The sequence below is a fragment of the Callospermophilus lateralis genome, chromosome 1, assembly GCF_048772815.1.
Source record: "Callospermophilus lateralis isolate mCalLat2 chromosome 1, mCalLat2.hap1, whole genome shotgun sequence".
Lineage (NCBI taxonomy): Eukaryota > Metazoa > Chordata > Mammalia > Rodentia > Sciuridae > Callospermophilus > Callospermophilus lateralis.
Genome location: NC_135305.1, coordinates 122,182,515 through 122,206,529, shown reverse-complemented (window position 1 = coordinate 122,206,529; position 24,015 = coordinate 122,182,515). Strand labels below are relative to the sequence as shown.

The 24,015-nt window shown below is 39.4% G+C and overlaps 1 protein-coding gene across 13 annotated transcripts in view; it reads right to left on the bottom strand.

Moving 5' to 3' along the window:
• The window catches only part of Depdc5 (DEP domain containing 5, GATOR1 subcomplex subunit), a 147,983-nt gene that overhangs the window by 35,466 nt on the left and 88,502 nt on the right, over positions 1–24,015 (bottom strand). For 7 of the 13 annotated variants that reach the window (XM_077108702.1, XM_077108704.1, XM_077108711.1 and 4 more), the window contains 2 exons: positions 9,479–9,587; positions 6,115–6,180 (listed from right to left, as the gene is read on the bottom strand). In XM_077108702.1, coding sequence (XP_076964817.1) covers positions 6,115–6,180; positions 9,479–9,587 — 175 coding nt within the window. Of the gene's footprint in view, positions 1–6,114; positions 6,181–9,478; positions 9,588–24,015 lie in introns of those variants that run through there. The other 6 variants (XM_077108706.1, XM_077108709.1, XM_077108714.1 and 3 more) reach the window with 2 other exon arrangements.

Here is a 24,015-nt window from a genome sequence, read left to right as displayed (position 1 = left end):
GATAGGAAACCAGACTTAGTGTCTAGCTTATTTACATGCAAGACAGAAACTTGGATTTTTGTATGAAATCTCCTTTTAAGCATTTCCAATCAATTCAAATTTAAAGCGAGGAGAAAAAAATAGCAAGGCCAGATACATTTTGGGGACATTTGAACATCCTGATTCTTTGCGGAAGCCCTGCACAAAGACTTCAGGTAAGAACCTGGCTAGTGTTGAGGGTTTAGGTTAGGGTAAAGTTGGTTAGTAGGTCCCAGAGATCCTCAGGAGGGATTGAGTCCTTGGATATATGAGCCTTCTATTCATATATGTCTCAGAAGAAAGAACGCTGAGCAAAAGGCACTTTTGGACACATCACAATCTTAAGACTCTCCAGAAACTTTTGTCCATGAACACACTAAAAACTGCTGCCCTAACAGATGTGGTCCCAAAGTTCTACAGAACCCAGCATTTCTGGGGACATCACAGGGTACAATTGTCTGGGGCTACGTGTCATCACAGGCTCCTCCTCTTACATACTTAAACCAGAATTTGACTTGGATTTCAGGGTTTTTTATAAATTGTCAATGGGACAAATAGGGAATCCTATTATTTTAAACAAAAAGGGCCCCATTGTTTTCTGTGCCTGTCTTCCCTACCAACATCTCAGAGATGATATTTCCTGAGCACCTCCTATGAGCCAGGAACTGGATTAGGAGCTGAAGAATTAACAGTGAACAGAACAGACATTATAGTTGTCCCCTTGGAGCTTAGTTGGATGTGGAAGGTGAGTACAAAATTCCAGTCATACAAATGTGAAGTGGTGAGAGAAATGAGATGCTGAAAAAAGAATTATTCAAGTGCCTGATATGGGATCTGTCTCAAGGAGGAATTAACCAGACATAGTCAGGGAAAGCACATGCCAGGGCATAGCAGCAGAAGGAAATCTGGTGCTTAAAGCGGTCACTGGAGTATAAGAGTGAGGATGAGAATGAGGAAGAAAATGAGACTGGAAAGTTTGGGGCCCCAATTGTGCAGGACCTTTCATGCATAATAAGCATTTCGGGGCTGGGGATGTGGCTCAAGCGGTAGCGCGCTCGCCTGGCATGCATGCGGCCCGGGTTCAATCCTCAGCACCACATACAAAGATGTCGTATCCGCCAAGAACCAAAAAATAAATAAATATTAAAAAAATAAATAAAAATAAGCATTTCAATCTTTATCCCAAAGGAAAGAAAGGCTTGGAAAGGTTAATGATGGATGATATAATCAGACTTCATTTCAGAAAATAACCCTGGAGGCAGGATAGAAAACAGATTGGAAAGGATCTGGATGGCAGCAGAAGACCACACAGGAGGCTGCTACAGGGTATATTGGGAGGAGTGTGTCCATGGACATGGAGATAACTGAACAAAGTGACTCCAGAAACATTTACTATGCAAATCCAACCTGTTATGCTGGGCTGGGCTGGGCTGCTGGGACCTAAGCCTCCTTATGAGAGTATCTGCTGGGGATCAAAGAGTCAAGAAAGGGAAGATGCCCTAATACTGACTAAGGTCTCATGTGTCAGGGCCTCTCTTGATCACCACGTCCTTTTAGGCTCTGAACTGTAGACAGAAGACATCATGAGGTTAACTCCTAAGAAAAAAAATTACCTGATCAAGTGTTTCTCATGCCCTCCAAATTCTTATGTTTAATTATGTTTGTTTGTGATGACAAAAGTCAATTTCTAGAGAACAGGAAAACTGCAACTCTACTCTAGCTATCAAACAAAGAGTGGCAAATTCATCACAGTCAAAATGATTAACTGGTGGCATAAGGGACCACCAACTGTGGCACACAACTCTGTTACTTGGAACCCCCTGTGTACTATTGTCAGCTTTAGTTTTACAGGTAATTTTTTTTACCTTAGTAAAGTTGGATTGCAGTGATAGCTCCTCCCCCCAGCTTAACTAACAATAATCTCTTCTCAGTAAAGACCTACTCTGAGGGACAAAAAACCATGGCATCACCTTTGCAACTCAGCAAGAACTGAGGACTTTATATTCCAAGATCCAGCAGGGTCATCATAGAGCTAGAAAGGGTGGAAAAGGCCACCCAGTTGAAGCCCATTTTTAGACACATTGAGAAAATTGCTGATTAGTTCAATCAAGCTCATTCACTGATTTATATTCCTGTGCTCCCTCCCACTCCAGACTCCCTCAACCATACACAGATCCACTATAAAAAATGACTGTGAGGGGCTGTGGTTGGAGTTCAGTGGTAGAGCACTTGCTTAGCATGTGTGAGGCACTGGGTCAGCACCACATATACATATAAATAAATGAATAAAATAAAGGTCCATCAATATCTTTTAAAAAAAGGAATGACTGTGAGCCGGGTCTGAGCTAACCACAGAGATGCTTCATCTCATTTCACTCTCATAGCAACCCTATGAAAAGAGCAGAATTATTAGTCCCATTCTGCAGATAAAAAAACCCAAGGTTGGGGGAGGTTAGTGCAGTTGGCAAAGAGAAAGGTTTGCACCAGTTCATGGAGTGATAGGCAGCTTGACACCAGAGCCTAAAAGCTGATAGTCTTTTAACATGTAGCTCCTTTCTTTTAAGGGGCTAACTACACATTTGATATTTTCTGGTCCTGGATTAGGGTGGAAAGAAAAAGCAGAGAGGGACTAGTCCTTAATAAGCAGAGATGCATTAAATTGAGATTATAATCTGGCAACACGGTAACAATCACCCTTCAGTATCTGCAGGGAATTGGTTCCAGGACACCAGGACCCCCAGGATATTTAAATCCAAGGACGCCAAGCAAGTGGTACATGTTCATAACATCAGCTACTCAGAAGGCTGAGGTAGGAGGATGGCAAGTTCAAGGGCAGCCTCGTTAAAGACCTTCAACAACTTGACGAGACCCTGTTTTAAGACCAAAATAAAAAAACAGAAGGACTGATATGGCTCGGTGACAAAATACCCCTGGATTCAATCCCCAATTTTAAAAAGATTAAAAAAAAAAAGCCAGGTGTGATGGTGCATGCCTGTAATCTCAGCAGCTCAGGGGGATGAGGCAGAGAATTGCAAGTTCAAAGCCAGCCTCAGCAAAAGTAAGCCGATAAGCAACTCAGTGAGACACAATAAAAAACAAAATAGGGCTGGGGATGTGGCTCAGTGGTGAAGTGCCCGTGAGTTCAATCCCCAATAAACCCCACCCCACCCCACCCCCATGCACACACACAAAAAAAAAAGTCCTTTATATAAAAAAAAAGGCATACTATTTACATATAACCTGTACACATCCACCCATATACTTCAAATTATCTCTAGATTATGTATAATACCTAATACAGTACAAGTGCTGTACAAACAGTTGTCATACTGTATTGCTTAGGGTTTTTTGTTTTAGTTTTGTTTTTAGTTTTTCGTCTTTTCTTTTTTGTAACTGGGGATCAAACCCAAGCCTTAATGCATGTGAGGCAAGTGTTTTATCAGAGTTACATCCCAGTCCTGTATTGCTTAAGGAATAATGATGACAATAAAAAGTCTGTACATGTAAAGTATAGATGCATTTTTTTCCTGAATATTTTTGATACACAATTGGTTGAATCTGTGGATGGACATAGAAAGATGACTATACTAATCCTAATCATTATTGACAACATGCCCATCACATACCCAGCTCAATGTTAGGTATTTATATCATACCTGCCACATTAATTAGAAGTATGTTACTTTGCCAAGCATGGTGGCACAAGCCTTAATCCCACATGCTCAGGAGGTTGAGGTGCAAGAATCCAGAATTCAAAGCCAGCCTCAGCAATTTAGCAAGACCCTAAGCAACACAGCAAGATTTTGTCTCAAAAATAAAAAATAAAAATGCACTAGGGATGTGCCTCAGTGGTTAAGCACACCTAGGTTCATCCCTGGTACCAACAAAAAAAAAAAAAAAGAAAAAGAAAAGAAAAAGAAGTATGTTATTTTATTTTAAAATATATGGGGGTTTTCTATTATCAGTATTTCATTGACATGTAACTTAATTGCACTATCATCAGAAATAGGCTCCTTATGATTCCATTCCATTGAAATTTGTTGAAAAGAATATATTATTTCTAATACTCAAAAGGACATGGGGCAAAATCCTAGAAACTCAGGATGCTAAGGCCAGTCTGGGCAACTTAGTGAGATCCTGTCTCAAAATAAAAACTGAAAAAGGCTGGGTCCAATTCCCATACCAAAAAAAAAAGAAAGTGAACATAAAACAATTAAAAATGTACAATTTAATTTTGTATATATGTAGGGAGCTCCCTTACTACCTCTAATATGAGTTAATTTTGTAAACAATTTACACATTTTTTAACAATACACCTGGTGGGTAATATAAACTTTATGTGCTTCTCCCAAAATCTGATCTTTATGTACTATTCCCAATTGTAAAGAATCACACTTTAAAAAAAAAAAAAAAAAAAAAAAGAATCACACTTTTGTCCTACAGGTGAATTCTACCACATGAAGTGTATGGATTATCAGGTTATTATTAAATAACTCTCTTGCAGCCCTATTGGTTTTTATTATGTTAAATTCTAATCTAAGTCCAAAACTGTTCACAAGGGCATGTCTTAGGTAGAAAGCAAAAGACAATATGGTTTGATGCAAGCCTGTTTTAAACAAAAAAATCAAGTGTGCCTCCCACATTCAGACATGAGAAAGGTTTGGATTAGGACATGGAGGTCCTGAGACGCTTTTACTCAGGGTCATGAACTCATGAGAACAGGTAGATACAGACATCTAAAGACCTGCACAACAAGAATGGCAATATCTGATCTCCTATTAAAGGGGAGACTCCAATGTTAACCAAATCCACAGTGTAAGGGCTTAACCACTCACTAGTTGAGTGCTCTATGATCAGCTAGCTTCATTAAGACTTGATGTTTTCATCTGGAAGAAGGATTGATAATAACTTCACCTTATAGGTTGAACTAAAGATTGTTTACAAAGCACCAGCAGAGTGGGCACACAATAAATGATGCTTTTGAAATCTATTAAATAAGAAATATGAACCGCCCAATTCCATCCTCTTTACATTGCCTCATTCAGCATGAACCCTGTTTACTGGATTCTCTATAACTAAAGTCAATTTCCTATACTACTTAGAGGCCTCAGTAAAGGAAAGAACACTATTTCCCTTCACCAGGGACCTATTAAAACAGTTATTGTTAATTATAAAGCAAGTCTCAAGTCAAGGCTATGTGTCCTGTATTTAAATCGCAGCTCTACCCTATGCTGTATAAAGCAACTTCATCCCACAATTTCTCCATTTCTGTAATTCTGTAATTAATTCTGTAATTAACTTTTAGGTTATATTGTAAGTTGAAATACTTAAGAAAAGTGAAGAATTTTAAGGGCTTGAAAGCCCTTAAAAATCTAGTCTAAATCTTTTATTTGACAAATGAGTTGAGTGAAGCCCAGAGGGTAGGCAAACTACCCAGGGTCAGACACCATTAACCCAAAACACAGAGCATACATATTTGTAAATGTTGGCTTTGTTTATTCACCACTTCTTGCCATATATTAAAAATCCATCTAGTACTAGAAGGAAAATAATGAATGTCCAGTCCTTGAGTATGCATATTTCTTTTTCTTCTTTGTAAAGGGTATTGAACCCATTACCACTGACTGTAGGTATCGGCCCTCTTACTTTTTATTCTGAGACAGGGTCATTGCTAAATTCGAGGCTGGCCTCGAATTTGGGAAACTCCTGCCTCAACTTCCCCAGTAGCTGAAATTACAGGCAGGCACCACCACATCCCAGCTAAGTGTACATATTTAATGTTGCTTATAAAAGTTAAAAGGGAAGATAATGCAATGTGAGGACATCCATAGCACCCATGTGAACTAGTCAGGCAGCAATGAGGAAAATTGATTACATCAGGAGGATCACGCGTCCCTCTTACATGAATCTCTTCTATTCTACCATCACTGCAAACATGGAAGAGATGATACCTCAGAGATCAAATTCAAATTTTGACTGCAACTCAAACTCAGATTCAGTCAATTCCATCTGCTCGGAGCTGAACAGAAGGCTAGCTCATGGCTTTTGCTGATGGGCAGGCATGCAAGGGCTGCAGAGCCCTGGAGTTGAACTAACCTGAGGGTAGAAGGCAGATGATGCTGTGCGTGGACTGCGGACAAACTCCATAAAGAAGGCCCCATCCTGAAGTCAGAGGAGGAGGAAGCAGCAACAACAGCAGCAGGTGCAAGAGAGTGAAGAAATGGAGTGTGTACCAGCGGTTAACCATGTGGGGAAGAAGAAGGAGATGAAACATAAAATATAAAAATAAAAACAAGAAGAGAAGGAGAAAAACAAGGACCCATGAGGGAAATGGGGTAAAAAAATACAAAATAAAAAAGAAGAAGAAAGAGATAAGGCGAGAGAGCCACCCAGAAAGATAATATCCACATGCAGAGTATGAGCAAGAACTCACACCTTCCTGGGCAGAATATCCCATCTGTGTGGGAGAAAGCACCTGGGTTAGAAGGTGTGTCCAAGCTCCCTCAGGTCTGCCAAGAGTGTGGCTTGGATGCTTTTGCCCTCCCACATAGCTCTGAAATTCCTTCAGACCTATGGCAAGGAAGAGGGAAAGGCCACAGCTTTGGGGGATGACAGGGCAAAGGCTATAGTAGCAACATCCTGGCCTCCCGCCTGGCTGGGTGACAAGAAACATACTGAGATATCAGGTTTCTTCTGCCTGTTATTGAACATGGCAGCCAGATGGGAGAAGAGGATTCAATGCAGGAAGAAGTCTCTATTAATCGTCTAAGCACACAGCAGTACAGAAGCAGCCATACCTTCTCCTCCACTGGTTGTGTAATCATCAAGAAGCTAAGATACATAGAATGTCAGATACACAAGCACTCATTTGAGGGGTTTTCTGAAGCTGTCTACCCCCAGTCTAATCATATGGGGTGAAAATGGTCATGTACTTGAAACAAAAATGACATAGAAGATTTTTCCAAACAGCCTCTGTCCCTTCAAAATCTTTTTATTTTTATGCTGATTACAACTAAAATTCAGAAGTGGCTCCTGATCAATGTCTCTACTTTCCTAAACAATTTTTCTTCAACTCAAATGTAGAATAATTTTACAATTATTGAAATTTCTGAATATTCTTTTTAGCGATATTACTGCTATTTCCCATTAGCCACTGAAAACAATATTGCTGCTACTCCCCATTAGCCACTGCAAACAAACCTTGGAAAGTTGAGGCTATGGAGAAACACAGGCAGGTACTGCTCATGCAGCCAACACAAAATGATACCTAAAGACATGGCTGAGAATTTCTGAGGATATCAGCAGGACATCTCATAGCAGTTTTCCTTCCACTTCTCTAAACTTGGGAGTCTATGTCCAGCAATAGTAACAGTTACTATGCTGGATTTAAATGTTCAATTGGAAGGATCAGGAGAACGTTCTAAATAGCAACCTAATCATTTGGTGTTTGGTATATTTTAATCTAAATGTTTGTGATTCTACAATTTCTCTATCATATCCTTGGCACTTTTTAAAATCCTCAAAGATGACAATAAACAAATGTTTAAAACAAACAACTAAAAAAGCTAGTGGGCAGCACACAAGGGACTTTTGTACCTCATTATTCCATTCCTGACTCTTCTCTGCCAGAACATATATTGGCAGAAGTGCTGATGATGCTAAGATTCATGTACACATGAGAACAGGTTAAAAAAAAAAAAAAAAAAAAAAAAAACTTTTTCTATAGAACATTCTTTGCACACCAGTTCTTCTTGGAACCTAAAGTTACTCCCTAGAGCAGCAATCAATAAACTATAGCTTGTAGTCCAAATCTGGCAAATTACTGTCTTTTTACAGTCTGAGAGAGATAAACTGCTTTATAATGTTAAATGTTTATAGAAGTACCTATGTAATAGCTTTATTTTGTTTTTTGGCCCAAAAGCCTAATGTATATATTTAGGTTTGCTGGCCACTGGTCCATATAGACTATAACTTGCCTAGAGCTTCAGATGGCATTTTTGTCTCATTATTTTTTAATATGAGCACCTGACACATATAAGGCAAGTGCTCTACCACTAAGCTATAACCCCAGCCCCACAAGTCTCATATATTAATCCCTCCATCTGAGTAATTCCAGTAATATAATTCTAGTAACTTATGCTAAGGAAATAATCAGAGATATGCTCAAAATATTATTGTGAGGAAGGTCATTGTAACGTTATTTATAATTGTGATGTATCACAGATTATAACTTATAGAATAATTAACAAAATTTATCTCAAAATTAGAAATCATCTATAATTCTAATTTTAAAATGTCCAAATGAAGTTACATTCCTATGATTAAATATTATATGGCTTTCTTCTTTTTTTGTACCAGGGACTGAACTGAGGGGCACTTAACCATTGAGCCACATCTCCAGCCCTTTTTATCTTTTATTTTGAAACAGATGCTCAGGGCCTCACTAAGTTGCTGAGGCTGGCCTCAAAATTGTGATCCTCAGCCTTTCAAGCTGCTGGGATTATAGGCAAACACCACCATGCCTGACTATATGGCTTTTGTGTGTGTGTGGTGCCGGGGAAACAAACACACGGCCTCGTGCATACTAACTACATAACTATATACACTACCACTAAACTATACCTCAGCTCATAGCTATTTTTACAAATCATTTTGAGGCTGGAGGTATGACTTGGTGGTACAGTGCCTGATTCCTGGTAAGGAAAAAAAAATCATACTTTTGAAAAATATTGAATGACATGAAATATTTTTATGACATGGAGATAAAATGATAGCCTGGAGAGATCAAATATAATCACTGAATCTCTTTCATCTCCCAGATAAGAGAAGTACATTCAGCTCATCCTACCACAGCAGAATAATCTCAGATTTTGAATTTCTCAGGAGATAAGATAACAAAGTCAAGTCTATTGGTCTTAAAAGATAAAAAACCTCACCTATAGAGTTTTCTGCCCTTCTACTGCACTTGCTATTCCTTGTAGAGGTATAAAATCTTGGAATTTTTTATTTTTGTTCTACTCTCTCCAGAACGCTTCTGTCTGATTATATTTCTCAGGAGTCTAAGAAAACTGATAGTAATTCCATTAGTAAAGAACAATGAAACCTTTTAGAAGGTTCTTCAGAAGCACTGTAGTCCTGACTGGGAAAACTAACAATGATGCTAAAATAAAACCAGATGGCCAATTTCAAAACTCAAGTCAGATCTCAGGACTGAACCAATAGAGTTCAGTTTTACTTTCTTTTATAACTGCACTTAACTAGAATTTATCTTCCTTACAACTTGAATATGAAAGTTTGTGAATAAAGATTGTAAAAGTAATAGAACCTTAAAAGAGTGTGGGAAGAATTCATCCAAAGTTTTAGCACATTCAATCCTGGATTGGAAGGGTTATCCATTCTGCCCTACACATTGGGTCTCTACGAGCATTCGGCAATTCCCCACAGGAGTGGCCTCCTTTACCTTTCGTGGGCTGTCCACATAGGTGGGAGTCATTGCAACACTGCTGCTCTCAGCTGATTGGGTAGAGCTTTTTCCACTGTGCAGAGCTGCCTGCTGTTCTCCCAGACACCTAAAAGGAGAAAAAATATATGACTGCAGCTTGCGTAAAGAAGGATCCACATTAGCCAAAATGAAGATTGCTCTGTTACTGGTATCTTCAAAACACACACACAAGCTTCTGCCTTATTTCTTCTTCAGGTCCTACCTGGTACACTTAACTTCATTAAACTGTCCTAAACAGTCACCAGTCCTCCACAATAAATCAGAAAACAGCACAATTTAAAGATCATTCTGGGCTGGGTGTGGTGGTGCATGCCTATAGTCCCACTACTCAAGAGACTGAGGCAGGAGGATACCTGAGTCCAGGAGTTTGAAGCCAGCCAGGACAATACAGCAAAACATTGACTAAATAAAAGCTTATTATTACTTTTAAAGGGCACCTAATTGGTCCCTACTTCCTGGAATTGATCACCATTTTTTTAGTCCTCTGGGAAGACTTTTTCTCATTCTTATTAAACATATCAACAAAAGCATATTTTGAAAATTAGGGCTGCATTCATATATGACACAAATTAAAAGGGGGGAAATGTTTAACTCTATATATTTTGAAGGAATTTATGTTATTCTTTCAAACATATTTAATACCCATCCCCCTCAAAATATGCACCCAGATCTAACAGACACTATCTCATGAAAAAGACAAATGTGGTTTTCTTATGTCATTTCATCTTATTTCAGTTTTGATATACATAAATAATACCTTCATGATCATTTTCAAATCCTTTTCCATACTAAAATTAATCGTGACCTATTTTAGCTTAAATTACTTTGTTCTACTATATCACTGTATTCTTATTAGGTAAGATTCAGAAGGCTCATACTGTAGTCTTAAATGTTTCATTATTATTGTAATATATGTAGAATTCACATTGGTATCTTCTGGGCATCAGTTCTAGTACCCCATTGTGGACATGAAAACCTGTGAATACTCAAATCCCTTATATACAACAGCATAGTATTTAAATAAAACCACAAACCTTTTCCCACACACTTTATATTACTGATACAATCTAACACATAATAATATTACTGATACAATCTAACACATAATAAATGATATGCAAATAGCTATTATACAGTATTATTTGGAGAATAATACCTAAAAATAAAGTCAGCATAATACCTAGAACTAAAGTTCAGCACAGATGAAAATTTTTTTCAGAATGTTTTTAATTCATGATTGGTGGAATCCACAAATACAACACCCATAGATGTGGAATATCAACTATATCATTGCAGTGGACACTGTGAGGCACCACCTAGATCCCTCTGCTATGGCCTTGTTGCCTCAATAACTGGGAACACTGTCCAAGTAGCTCAGGGGTCAGTGCATTAAGGGACAGTCCCAGCTGCAGAGCAGCCTCCTCTGAGCTCCCCAACCCACAGGATGTCACAGCCAATTAATGATCAGTGTGTGTGTGTGAGACAGCGTAAATGTGGTGTGTATGTGTATGTGTTTGTGAAGGTGTTGAGAGCCACAGCCGAAGGGGCCCCAGCAAACTTTCAGACTGCCAGCTGATGAGCTGAAGGGGCCCCAGCAAACTTTCAGACTGCCAGCTGATGATTGGCTCACAGTGGCCCCAGCAACATCTAGCTGATTGGCTCCTCTGCGGTGATGCTCATTGGGCTGTTTCCCTGCCCTTTCAGACCACGGAGCTGCTCATTGGGGGACTTTTTTGGCTCCACCCATGCGACCCAGCCAATCGGCCTCAAGAGCAGGAGGATTGTGGGAGGAAGAGGTTTTTGGGGTGTGTGGCATGTGGGAAGCCGGTGGTGGCAGTTGGGCTCTGAGGGTTTTTTCCTGAGGAGCTGTTTTGTTTATCTTGTGTGGTTCTAAAAATAAAGTTAGTTTCTTTTGACAAGTGGCTCCTGAATTGTGCCCAGCCAGACTGCGGCATTTGGTGGCTCGCACGGGGAGCGACTGAGGGTAAGTAAACCGCTCGCCCCTGAGGGCAGGGTGAGAGGATGGGGAGCCATTTTAAGATTCCTCTTTTGTTTTGCTTCATTTTTGTTTTAAGTTGCCTGTCCCTGGAGATGAGTGAGACGGAAGAAAAACCGCTCACTTCTGAGGAAAAACTATTTACGTCTGAGGAACAGATAGGGAGAAAGGACGGATGCACATGTAAGGAGGATAGAAAGGCTATAATGAATTTTTGTTGTTCCATTTTTATTTCATTCTGTCTCGGTTTTGTTTGGCGTCATCTTGTTGGGTTGTATTATAGTAGAAATACGGGATCAGAAACTAGTAAAAAACAAACTGAAAGACTGTTAAGTAAATTGTTAGAGGAGGAAGGCATCTCAGTAAAATCAAGAACAGTCAGGGCATACGTTGATACAATGCAAAAATGTAGCCCATGGCTTTTTAAGGAGGAGTTGTTAAATATATCACAATGGAACCATCATGGTGAAGATTTAAAAAGAATAGAAAAGAACAGCCCAGGAACTCTGCCAGCTGGCACATTGGCATTGTGGGCGTTGGTATCTGGTTTTCTTAGTCCAAAACCTTCAATTCAGACAAAGGTAGAGGAAGGAGAAGACATATTGATTCAAGTAAATGAGGAGGTCTCTCAAGTTAGTCAGAAAGAGGAAAAGATTCAAGGAAAAGAGAAGGTCTTTCGAGCTAATCAGACAGAGAAAGAAAGTTTAGAGCAGAAAAAGCCATCAGGGGGAAAGTTACAAAAGGAGACTGCTACTAAAACCTTTCTATCACCAGAGGGCTTAAGTGTCCAACCAACAGCACCACCTCTACAGGAGACTGCTACTAACACCTTTCTATCACCAGAGGACGTAAGTGTCCAACTGACAAGGCCACCTTCATATGCTCAGAGGCCCCCAACCCCCGCAGTGGATAGTTCAGATCCTGAGACAGGATCTCAAGTATTAACATGCCCTGTATTTGAGGTAGGAGGGCAGCGAATTTACCATACTTTAAATTTCAAAACAGTGAAGCAGCTAAAAGAGGCTGTAACAACCTATGGTCCTCAAGCACCCTTCACTGTAAGCTTGGTCGAATCCATTAACAACTTGAACATGACGCCAGCAGATTGGGCTAATATGTGTAAAGCTGTGCTAAATGGAGGACAATACCTGTTATGGAAGGTTGCCAATGAGGAATTTTGCAAGGAGACGGCTAGGCGAAATGCAGCAGCTGGTTATCCTCAGAGAAATCTAGATATGTTGTTAGGAAAGGGACCTTATGAGGATCAGCAGCAACAAATTGCATATGATCCTGGTGTATATTTACAAATTGCTGTAGATGCAGTTAAGGCATGGAAGACTTTACAAGGACATGGAGGTTTACAAGGTCAATTATCTAAGATAATACAAGGAACTAATGAATCTTATGCTGAATTTGTAGATAGGCTTATTCAAACAGCTACCAGAGTTTTTGGGAATACAGAACAAGCAATGCCATTAATAAAACAACTGGCTTATGACCAAGCGAATCGTTGGTGCAGAGATATCATTAGACCATGGAAACATGAAGATTTAAACACATATATTAAATTATGTAGAGACATTAATGAACAAGAGCAAGTCATGGCAGCTGCAGTAAAACAGGCTTTAGATGCCAGAGACATTAATGAACAAGGGAAAATTGTGGCAGCTGCAGTAAAACAGGCTTTAGATGCCAGAGACATTAATGAACAAGGGCAAATTGTGGCAGCTGCAGTAAAACAGGCTTTAGATTCCAGGCCAAGAACATGCTACAATTGTGAACAAACAGGACATTTTAAAAGGAATTGCCCCATAGGAGGAGGGTTTAACAAAACTAGGTATCAAAGGAGTAGAATACCGGGTATTTGCCCACGATGCCGTAGAGGGAGACATTGGGCTAATGAATGCCGTTCTCAAACCATCATAGAGGGTACTCCATTATCAAAAAACGAACAAGGACCAAGTGTTTATCCACGATATCGTGGAGAAAGGCATTGGGCTCCATTGCCAAAAAATGGACAGGTGGGCCCAATGCTCCGGGGCCCAAACCCACAAATATACGGAGCACTGGAGGAACCCAGCAACCCTATCAGGGTAGTGCCCAGGACACATTGTCCATCAGATCCCTCATCAGACAAACCAGAGGGAGCGCAGGGTTGGACATCTGCGCCTCCGCCAGATCAGTACTAACTCCGGAGATGGGAGTTCAAATCATTCCCACAGGGGTGAAAGGACCTCTTCCCAAAGGAACAGTAGGCTTATTATTGGGACGCAGCTCTTCTACTCTAAAAGGACTTATGATAAGTCCTGGGGTAATTGATCCCGATTATGAAGGTGAAATAAAAATTATAGCCAGTTCTCCAAATGGTATATCAGTAATTTCACCAGGAGATAGAATAGCACAGTTACTAATAATACCAAGCCTACATGATAAATTTTCCAGTCGTGCTATAGAAAGAGGTTCCAAGGGATTAGGCTCCACAGGTGTAGATTGGGCTATGCTGTCTTTAAATTTAGATTCTCGCCCCATGCTAAAACTAAATATTCAAGGACATGAATTTAATGGGCTACTGGATACAGGTGCAGACCTTAGCATCATCTCTCGTCAAGAATGGCCAAAACATTGGCCATTACAACAAGCCACTCAAACGCTTCGAGGCCTAGGAGTGGCGACTAATCCCCATAGAAGTGCAATGGTATTAGATTGGAAGGATCCTGAAGGATGTGAAGGAACTATACAGCCATATGTATTGGATCATCTTCCTATAAATTTATGGGGACGAGATGTCCTAGATCAATTAGGTTTGACATTAACAAATAACATCAACCAAAATGCACCCACTATTATGACTAGACAAGGTTTTAGGAAAGGAAAAAGATTAGGAAAACAAGAACAAGGTATAGCAGCACCAATACAAATAGATCAAGGAACAGACAGACATGGGTTGGATTTTCAGAAAGGGCCACTGAGACAATAAAAATTACTTGGAAATCAGAAAGACCAGTATGGGTTCCTCAGTGGCCCCTGACTAAAGAAAAGATACTAGCAGCCCATGATCTGGTCAAACAACAATTAGCAGAAGGACATATACAACCTTCTGTATCTCCCCATAATACTCCCATTTTTGTCATCAAAAAGAAATCTGGTAAATGGAGATTATTGCAAGATTTAAGAGCCATTAATAATGAGATGGTTATTATGGGACCTGCTCAATCGGGGATTCCTCAATTGTCTGCTTTGCCAAAAACTTGGTATGTTTTAGTTATAGATATTAAAGATTGTTTTTTTTCAATTCCAATTCATCCTGAGGATAGTCCACGTTTTGCATTTACTATCCCTGCACTGAATCATGAAGGTCCTGATCAGAGATATGAATGGAAAGTACTCCCTCAAGGGATGGCTAACAGCCCAACTATGTGTCAAATTTATGTTAACAAAGCAATCCAGCCACTTAGAAATCAAAATCCTGAACTACAAATATTTCACTATATGGATGATGTATTATTAGCACACAAAGCTAAAAACACATTGCTAGACTGTTATGCCACACTTACAAACTTATTAAAAAATTATAATCTAGAGATAGCAATAGATAAAGTACAATTAAATTTTCCAATTAATTATTTAGGAGTTCTATTATCCTCAACCATGGTCCATCCACCAAAAATTCAAATACGAGTAGATCAACTCAAATCACTTAATGACTTTCAAAAGTTATTAGGAGACATAAATTGGATAAGGCCTTATCTAGGTATACCAACAGGAGAGTTGGGACCTTTATTTGATATCCTAAAAGGTCCATCAGATCCAAATTCACCCCGAATGTTAACGCCTGAAGCAAGAAAGGCATTAAAAATCATTGAAACATATATGGAAAATATGCATTTGGATAGAATTGATATAAGTTTGCCTTTATTATTTATTGTACTACCAACAAAAAATATTCCTACAGGAGTATTTTGGCAAGAAGGCCCATTATTATGGATACATTTATCTTATTCTCCTAACACTATTCTTACTAGGTATCCTGAGGCTGTAGGACAATTAATACTCAAAGGAATAAAAGCAGCAAATGGAGTGTTTGGAATTTCTCCCAATAAAATTATTACTCCATATACTATGAATCAAATTGATGAGTTAGCTAATGAGTTAAATACTTGGGCAATAATCATGTGCAAATCTAATGTTTCATTTGATAACCACTTACCATCTAATCCTTTATTGTCTTTTTGGTCATCGCATCCTGTAATTTTTCCAAAAATGACAAGAAAAACACCTATCGGGAATGCTCCAAATATATTCACTGATGGATCAAATAATGGTACAGCAGCAATAGTTACACCTAATCAAACTTTTACATTTTTAGTACCCAAACAATCAGCTCAAAAGGTAGAGCTTAAGGCAGTATTACAGGCTTTTGTGATGTTTAAAAATTCTGTATTTAATTTATTTTCCGATAGTCAGTATATAGTTAATGCTATAGTATCCCTTGAAGATGCTGGTAGGATTTCCCCTTCCTCTACTATTTTCTTTTTGCTTTCCACTATACAAAGTCTAATCTGGGACAGAAAAGATCCATTCTTTATAGGACATATCAGGGCACATACAGGATTGCCTGGAGCCCTTAGTTTGGGCAATGATTTAGCAGATAAAACTACACATGACATACATATTTTCTCTACACTAGAAGAAGCTATAAATTTTCATAAAAAGTTCCATGTCAATGCTAATACTTTACAAAAGCGTTATAAAATAACTAAGGAACAAGCTAGACAAATAATAAAACAATGTCAAAATTGTGTGACCTTTTTACCACAAGTTAATCTTGGAGTCAATCCTATTTGCATGTTACAGTTGACACTTCTTCTGGATTTTTGATGGGCTCCCTTCATGCCGGAGAAAAAACTAAAGATGTTATAGCTCATTGCTTACAAAATTTTGCCACTGTGGGCGTTCCAAAACAGTTAAAAACAGATAATGCCCCTGGTTATACTTCTACCTGTTTTAAACAATTTTGCTCATCATTTGGCATTACTCATATAACAGGAATCCCATACAATCCACAGGGACAAGGCATAGTTGAAAGAGCTCATCAAACTATTAAAACGTACTTATTAAAGCAAAAAGAAGGAATTGGGAAGGGGTATATATTCCCCAAAGATAAACTTAAAATAACCCTTTTTACTCTAAACTTTTTAAATTTGGATTCATCAGGGCTTAGTGCTGCGGAAAGGCATATGTGTCCAAAAAATGTATATAAGCCCAAGGTACTTTGGAAGGATATTCTAACAGGACAATGGAAAGGTCCTGACCCAGTAATTGTCTGGAGTCGGGGGTCTGTTTGTGTGTTTCCACTGGGAGAACAGCAACCGATTTGGATTCCAGAGAGATTAACTAAGGTCCTGACCCAGTGATTGCCTGGAGTCGGGGGTCTGTTTATGTGTTCCACAGGGAAAACAGCAGCTGATTTGGATTCCAAACAGATTAACTAAAGCGATTTCTACAGACCAAAAAGAAGATGTGATATCCAGAACTCCAGTTTGGTTATTCTTACATCTGCGACAGAACCAGAATGCTTTTTTCAATATCTATTTTATTATTGCCCTTTCCCATATTTTTTTTTTTTTTGAGCTCATACAGACCTAGGTTAATGTTTTGCTGATCAGTTCTATTTTTTGACTATAGAGTTTTTAAACATTGCAATGGAGATTTCACCTGTAAAAAGTTATAAGGACTTTACTATTATGTTATGTGTCGTATGTATTATGTGTGCACACTTGTGTTTTGTGTTTGAATGTACGTATGTCCATATGTCATATATGATTAGCGCTCATGAAAAAATGGATCGAAATAATTTTTTTTTTATTCACGTGATTTAAATGGTTTAATTTAAATTGGGTAAACAGCTGTTGAAGATTGTTTTAAAATGTGTACAAAAAAGGAGGTTAACAGATCTGTTTGTTTACTTTCACCTTTCCTTTTCATTATATTTAATAATTCTCTTAAAGATAATGTAAATTGTTAAGAAAATTGTTTTCTTTTAATGCCTTCTGGAACGTTACATAATTTTTTCTTTAGCCATTATTGCCAAAATTTCTATCTTCATCCCAGTGCCGGTGAAGACAATGTAAATTGTTAAGAAAATTGTTTTCTTTTAGTGCCTTCTGGAATGTCACGTAATTTTTTCTTTAGCCATTATTGCCAGAATTCCTATCTTCAGTGAAAACAATGTAAATTGTTAAGAAAATTATTTTCTTTTAGTGCCTTCTGGAATGTTATATAATGTTATATAATTTTTCTTTAGCCATTATTGCCAGAATTCCTATCTTCATCCCAGTGCATGAAGACAAAGATAAACCCAATCTACAGCTTCTGCAATAGCCATCACTGAACTGCTTGCAGAACTTGCCTGGACTATGTATCACTTATATGCATTGTGAACTCACTTGTATGCATTGTGAACTATCTGTTGGTGCAGCAACTTCTGGTAGTGTTGGGGTATTTATGCTGATGGTGTCATCGGTGGTACAATTTTTCCAAAAGGAGCCGTCAGCTGGCTTGGTGTATCTTCCTCCCTTCTGTTTGTCATGATCGTTCAGCTAAAATTTGGGGGACAACAGAGGTGAGGCAAAGAACCTCACCCCCCCGCTGGTACGAAGACCTCTACACAGGTGTGGCTGTATACTGGACTGGTAGTCAATGACGGGTAAGATCCAATTACTATGGTACCAACCTAAGACAGGAGGCTGACGCCTTGAGGTCAGCTCATCCGATAACGGGTAAGGACCATATGTACTATTGGACAACCTAAGGCAGACACGGTCCCTAAGCCACATGCTTGTTGTTTAAACAGAGAGGGGGAGATGTTGAGAGCCACAGCCGAAGGGGCCCCAGCAAACTTTCAGACTGCCAGCTGATGAGCTGAAGGGGCCCCAGCAAACTTTCAGACTGCCAGCTGATGATTGGCTCACAGTGGCCCCAGCAACATCTAGCTGATTGGCTCCTCTGCGGTGATGCTCATTGAGCTGTTTCCCTGCCCTTTCAGACCACGGAGCTGCTCATTGGGGGACTTTTTTGGCTCCACCCATGCGACCCAGCCAATCGGCCTCAAGAGCAGGAGGATTGTGGGAGGAAGAGGTTGTTGGGGTGTGTGGCGTGTGGGAAGCCGGTGGTGGCAGTTGGGCTCTGAGGGTTTTTTCCTGAGGAGCTGTTTTGTTTATCTTGTGTGGTTCTAAAAATAAAGTTAGTTTCTTTTGACAAGTGGCTCCTGAATTGTGCCCAGCCAGACTGCGGCATGAAGGCCTGACAATATTGGCCCAACCCAGCTAATCTCTGAAGGCTATGCCAGATCCTGTGTTCAGACAGGGTCACCCAAGGCTGTCACCAGATGCTGCAGATAAGTGTACCCATTCTTGTTTCTTCCCACTCCCTCTCAAAGGTGTTAAGCTCACGGACTCTCCTTAATAAACAGCCTATATGCTAAATTTCCAATTGGTCTGTTCTCCCAGGCATGCAATTTGCAACACTTTTCATCTTAAAATTCTGATTTTTTCTCTGTATGTGGTCCTGAAAATAGAATCCAGGACTTCACTCATGCTAGGCAAAGTTCTATTAGTGAACCACACACCTCAGGCCAAATTCTGATATTTGTGTTACTGATCACAAAGTAATCTCACACCAGCAATTAAAATCTGTCTCCACAGTAACCAGAAACACTCTCTTTTAAAATATTTTGTTATAGAAAAACTCAAACATATGCAAAAGTAAAGAATGTAAGAAATCCTTACATATCCAGCCATCAAAATGATAACACTTGGAGATCATCTTGTTCCATCTATATCTCCCTCCTTCCCACACCAAATCATTTGAAGCAAAACTTACATATGGTATTATTTTTCCATATACATTGCATTGTTTCTAAAAGGAAATAATTTTTTTTAAGGTGGACACAATATCTTTACTTTTATGTGGTGCTGAGGATCGAACCCAGTGCCCCACGCATGCCAGGCAAGCCTGCTACCACTTGAGTCATATCCCCAGCCCTAAAAAGGGAATAATTTTTAAAAACACAGCCACAATTAATTTTTTTTTTTTACTTTTATAATATCAATTTCTCCAACTATCTCAAAAAAACCTTAACAGTTTGTTTGATTTAAAACAGAATTCAGGGGCTGGGGCTGTAGCTCAGTGACAGAACATTTGCCTAGCACTTGTGAGGCACTGGGTTCAATCCTTAGCACATGAATATAAACAAATAAAATAAAGGCATGTTGTCCATCTACAACTACGAAAAAAATTATTTTTAAATCAAATAAGGTCCCTACTTTACAATTAGTTATGTCCCTTAAGCATCTTTTAAGGTATAAGCTCCTCTTCATCCCTTCTTGCAATTCATTTACTGAAGAAAGTAGCTCATCTGTTCTGCAAATGTACAGTCTAAATGTGTTGATTTCATTTCTTTATTGTTTAACATGTTCCTCTGTGCCCTGCACTTCCTAAGAACTAGAAGTTATACCTAGAGGTTTGGGTAGAGTTAGGCGCAATTTGGGGTAAGAATGCTTCCCAAGTGGAGCTGTACACTTCTATCTGGAGGCCCATAGTGGCTTGCTGCCTCTCTCTGGTGGTATTAGCTGCTACTGATGATCTTTGATAGATTCTTAATTCTTTAGAGACTATACATAATGATATTCTGTCATTCCTTCTCTCTTTATTGGCTGGAATATATTAAGAGAGAAACTTCCATATCAACTTGGAAACTCTGAGGTATAATTAATAGGGGAATAGCAGAATAAATGTATTTTCCCCTCATCCACGGATATCACATTGAATGTCTATCTATCTGTCTTCTTCTTCCACAGTGCAGCCATGTTTTCCTGAGCCACATACACAAATACACACCCGGATATTCTTTGGTACTTCCTGAGGGCAACAGCAGCGGCAAGAATTCTCAGTTACTCCCATTACCCCTCCAGATACACTGATATATATAACAATCTACATTGACTGAATTGTCTTTCATGTACTGACCCACAGACTAGGTCAGAGATTCAGACATTAGAAAGACCCTCTCCTTGACCTTAGAGGCTCCTTGTCTAACAGTTCAGGGAGGAGACTGGCACAAAATGATGAGCACCAAGGTATACATATGAGAAGATATACAAGGACACACTGTATTCTGACAAAAGACAGGCAGACAAGCCTCCACAGATGCAGTGCCATATGCATTGGGTGGGCCTGAAAGGATGAACTGAAGAAAGACGGCCTACACAGAAGCAGAAAGACAAAGGACAGAGATGCCCTTCACATGCCTTGGTAAGTAGACAGTATGCTATATCACGTGGTTGGTCTGCTTTCAGCATGGAACCCAAAGCAACAAGCACACATAAGAGGCACCCTGAATAGGATGAGAACATTCCGACTGTTTGAAGTGTCTGTCTGTCTGTGTTGCCCTCCCCCAACTTGGCTGTCACCAAGCTTTACTATTCTAATAGAAGTAGAGGAGCCTGCTGGCCAATACCTGTTATCTTAAGTTGATTCCGCTGCTGTTAATCAGCAAACACATAAGACTTCACAGGCATCTGCCTTCCAAGAGAGACTGACAAAATGTCTGTGCCTACAGATAAAAACTGGAAGGAACTAGAAGAAATGAAGACAAGCTAGGAATGGTGGCACATGCCTGCAATCCTACCTACTTAGAAGACTGAAGCAGGAGGATCCCAAGTTTGAGACCAGCCTAAGCAACTTAGCAAGACAGTCCCCAAAATAATATTTTTTTTAAATGACTTCGGATAATATATGTCAGTGGTAGAATACCCCTGGGTTCAATCTCCAGCACCATAAAGAAAAAAACATAGTTACATTATGGTAACACAACAAGAATATAGATGAAAAATTTTTAAAGCTGCTTTACATGCTGCTGTAACACTGTTATACATTGAATCTGCTTGGTGCAACAGAAGAATAAGAGAAACACATTTAAAAAATGCTCTATGGAGGGGCTAGGGTTGTGGCTCAAGTGCAGAGTGCTCTGCTTAGTAAGTGTGAGGCACTGGGCTCGATCCTCAGCATCATATAAAAATAAATAAATAAAATAGAGATATTGTGTCCATCTACAACTTAAAAAAGAAAATGCTATGTGAACAAATGTTATATAAAAAAGTCTGGCTCTTTCTACTCTATGTCCATTCTTAAGAAAACACAGCATGTCCCCCTGAAGCAGTCATCTGGGAACAAGAAATAAGCCTTAGGTCTCTTTGTCCTGCCTCCTGCCATAGGGTTAACTGATTCTCACCCTTCACATGAAGGGATACTACTACCCCAAGAGAGCCTTCTTCTCCTGGTCTGAGTGGAAAGAAGCCCTTGGTGTCTACTCAGTGATGACTCATGGAAAAAATAAAATAAGATACCTCACCCCTAGTTTCACACCCTCCAGCTTTACATCCTTCCCAGTAACATACAGTTCTTATTCTCTCTTTCAAGGATTAGTTATAGGGAGAAGCTGCCAAGCAAAGTTCTAGGGCCTTTCCTAGGTCAGAGACATTTTTGGAAGAAGACACAGAGCTATCAGTAATAAGCCCAACCTACCCACTTTCCTTCTCTCATTGCCATCTTCTGGGCAATCTACTGGGTTCCTCTGTTCTCCTGCCATATCCCATCTTTTCCATTTCATCATCACCCTCCTCCACCTAGTCTCTGTCTCCTAGCACCCACCTGCCAAGCATTCCTATCTCTAGGCTTATCCCTGAAGAAACCACTTCTACCAAAAATACAGACTAGATATTTTATGATATAAGAAATGTAATGGCCAGGAATGGTAATACTTTCCTATAACCGCAGCAACTCAGGAGGCTGAGGCAGGAGAATCAAGTTTAAAGTCAGCCTCAGCAACTTTTGAGACCCTGTCTCAAAAAATAAAAAAGAATTGGGGTTATGGCTCAGTGGTTAAGGGCCTCTGGGTCAATCCCAGGTATTTAAAAAAAAAAAAAAAAAAAAAAAAAGCCTTAATTTTTAGGTAAATTATACTATTGTAGTTTGGAATTTTTTTTTAAAAAAAAAGAGGACATATCTTTCAGAGAAACATTCTGAAATAATACAGATGAGAGGTATTTTTGACCAGGATTTAAGAAAAAAAATAAAAGGAAAGATGAACACTAGTGGAATATAAATGAAACAAGACTTGCCAGGAGTCAATGATCATTGCAGCTTGGTGATCAGTAAAGCAAGATTTATTTATTTAAAACAGAAAAATTTTCAAGCTGGGGATTTTGCCTACCATATGCAAGGCTCTGGATTCAATCCCCAGCACCGCAAAAATAAAATAATTTTCAAAGGATTCCTCCTGGTATGAGATCACATGACGATGTACTACATCCAGTTTCCCATGCTATCTTGTCAATTGCACCTCCCAGTATACCTCATACTCTCTCATGCATTTCATTGTTGCTTTCTGAAAGTGTAATGTGTGCTGGCTCCTGCTGGGAACAATACCCAATTCTGGCCATCACACCCAAAACAAAATGTCCAATCCCCTAACACACTTGCCCCACATATATACAGAGAGATGCTCAGCATCCTATCTTCCACTATTCCATAAATATCCACGGCATACCTACTATGTCCTGGGCAGACTCACAACCTCTGCCCTCAAAGCAGTCACGATAGAGGAAAGAAGAGTGAACAGATTTCTGAGGCGCTCTGACAAGTGCTCTAATGAACACAGGCCCAGGATGCAGGCAAACACTGCGTCAAGAACCTGATCTTGGGATGGGGATGTGGCTCAGTGGTTAAGTGCTCCTGAGTTCATTCCCCAGTACCAAAAAAAAAAGGAAGAAAGAAAAAGAATCCAATCTTACTGGGGGGATGAGAAAGCTGCCCAAGGCAAGTTCTACCTATGCATAGCAATGTTGTCTTTTCCCCCCAAGTCCCACCTCCCCTTGATGTAAATCCTTTGATGCCTACGTGACCAAATTAAATCCCACCTCTTGGAACACTCTCCCTGCCCTCCCAAACAAGGTATCATCCAGCTGGTATCCTGTCAACTATATTAACATTCCCAAATGCCTAGAGAAACCAGCCAGGTAACATAACTGAGGATGCAAGACAAGTCCAAGACCAGAGTAAGAACCATAGGCCCTTCTAAAGTGTAGCCTGGGCTGGGATTGTGGCTCAGCGGTAGAGCACTGGCCTAGCATGCTCGGGGCCCTGGTTCAATCCTCAGCACCACATAAAAATAAATGAATGGAATAAAGGTATTGTGTCCAACTAATAAATATTAAAAAATAAATAAATAAAATAAAGTGTAGCCAATGTGGCAGGCTACAAATGTAGACTACTTAAAGCAAAACAAACTGAAGAAGGAGGACTGTGAGTTTGAAGCCAGCCTGAGCAATGCAGTAAGACACTATCTCAAAAAATAATAATAATAATAAAGGAAAGCTGACTCTATATATTATCTATAACTTTATATTATATTATACAATCCATACTACATAATTTTTAT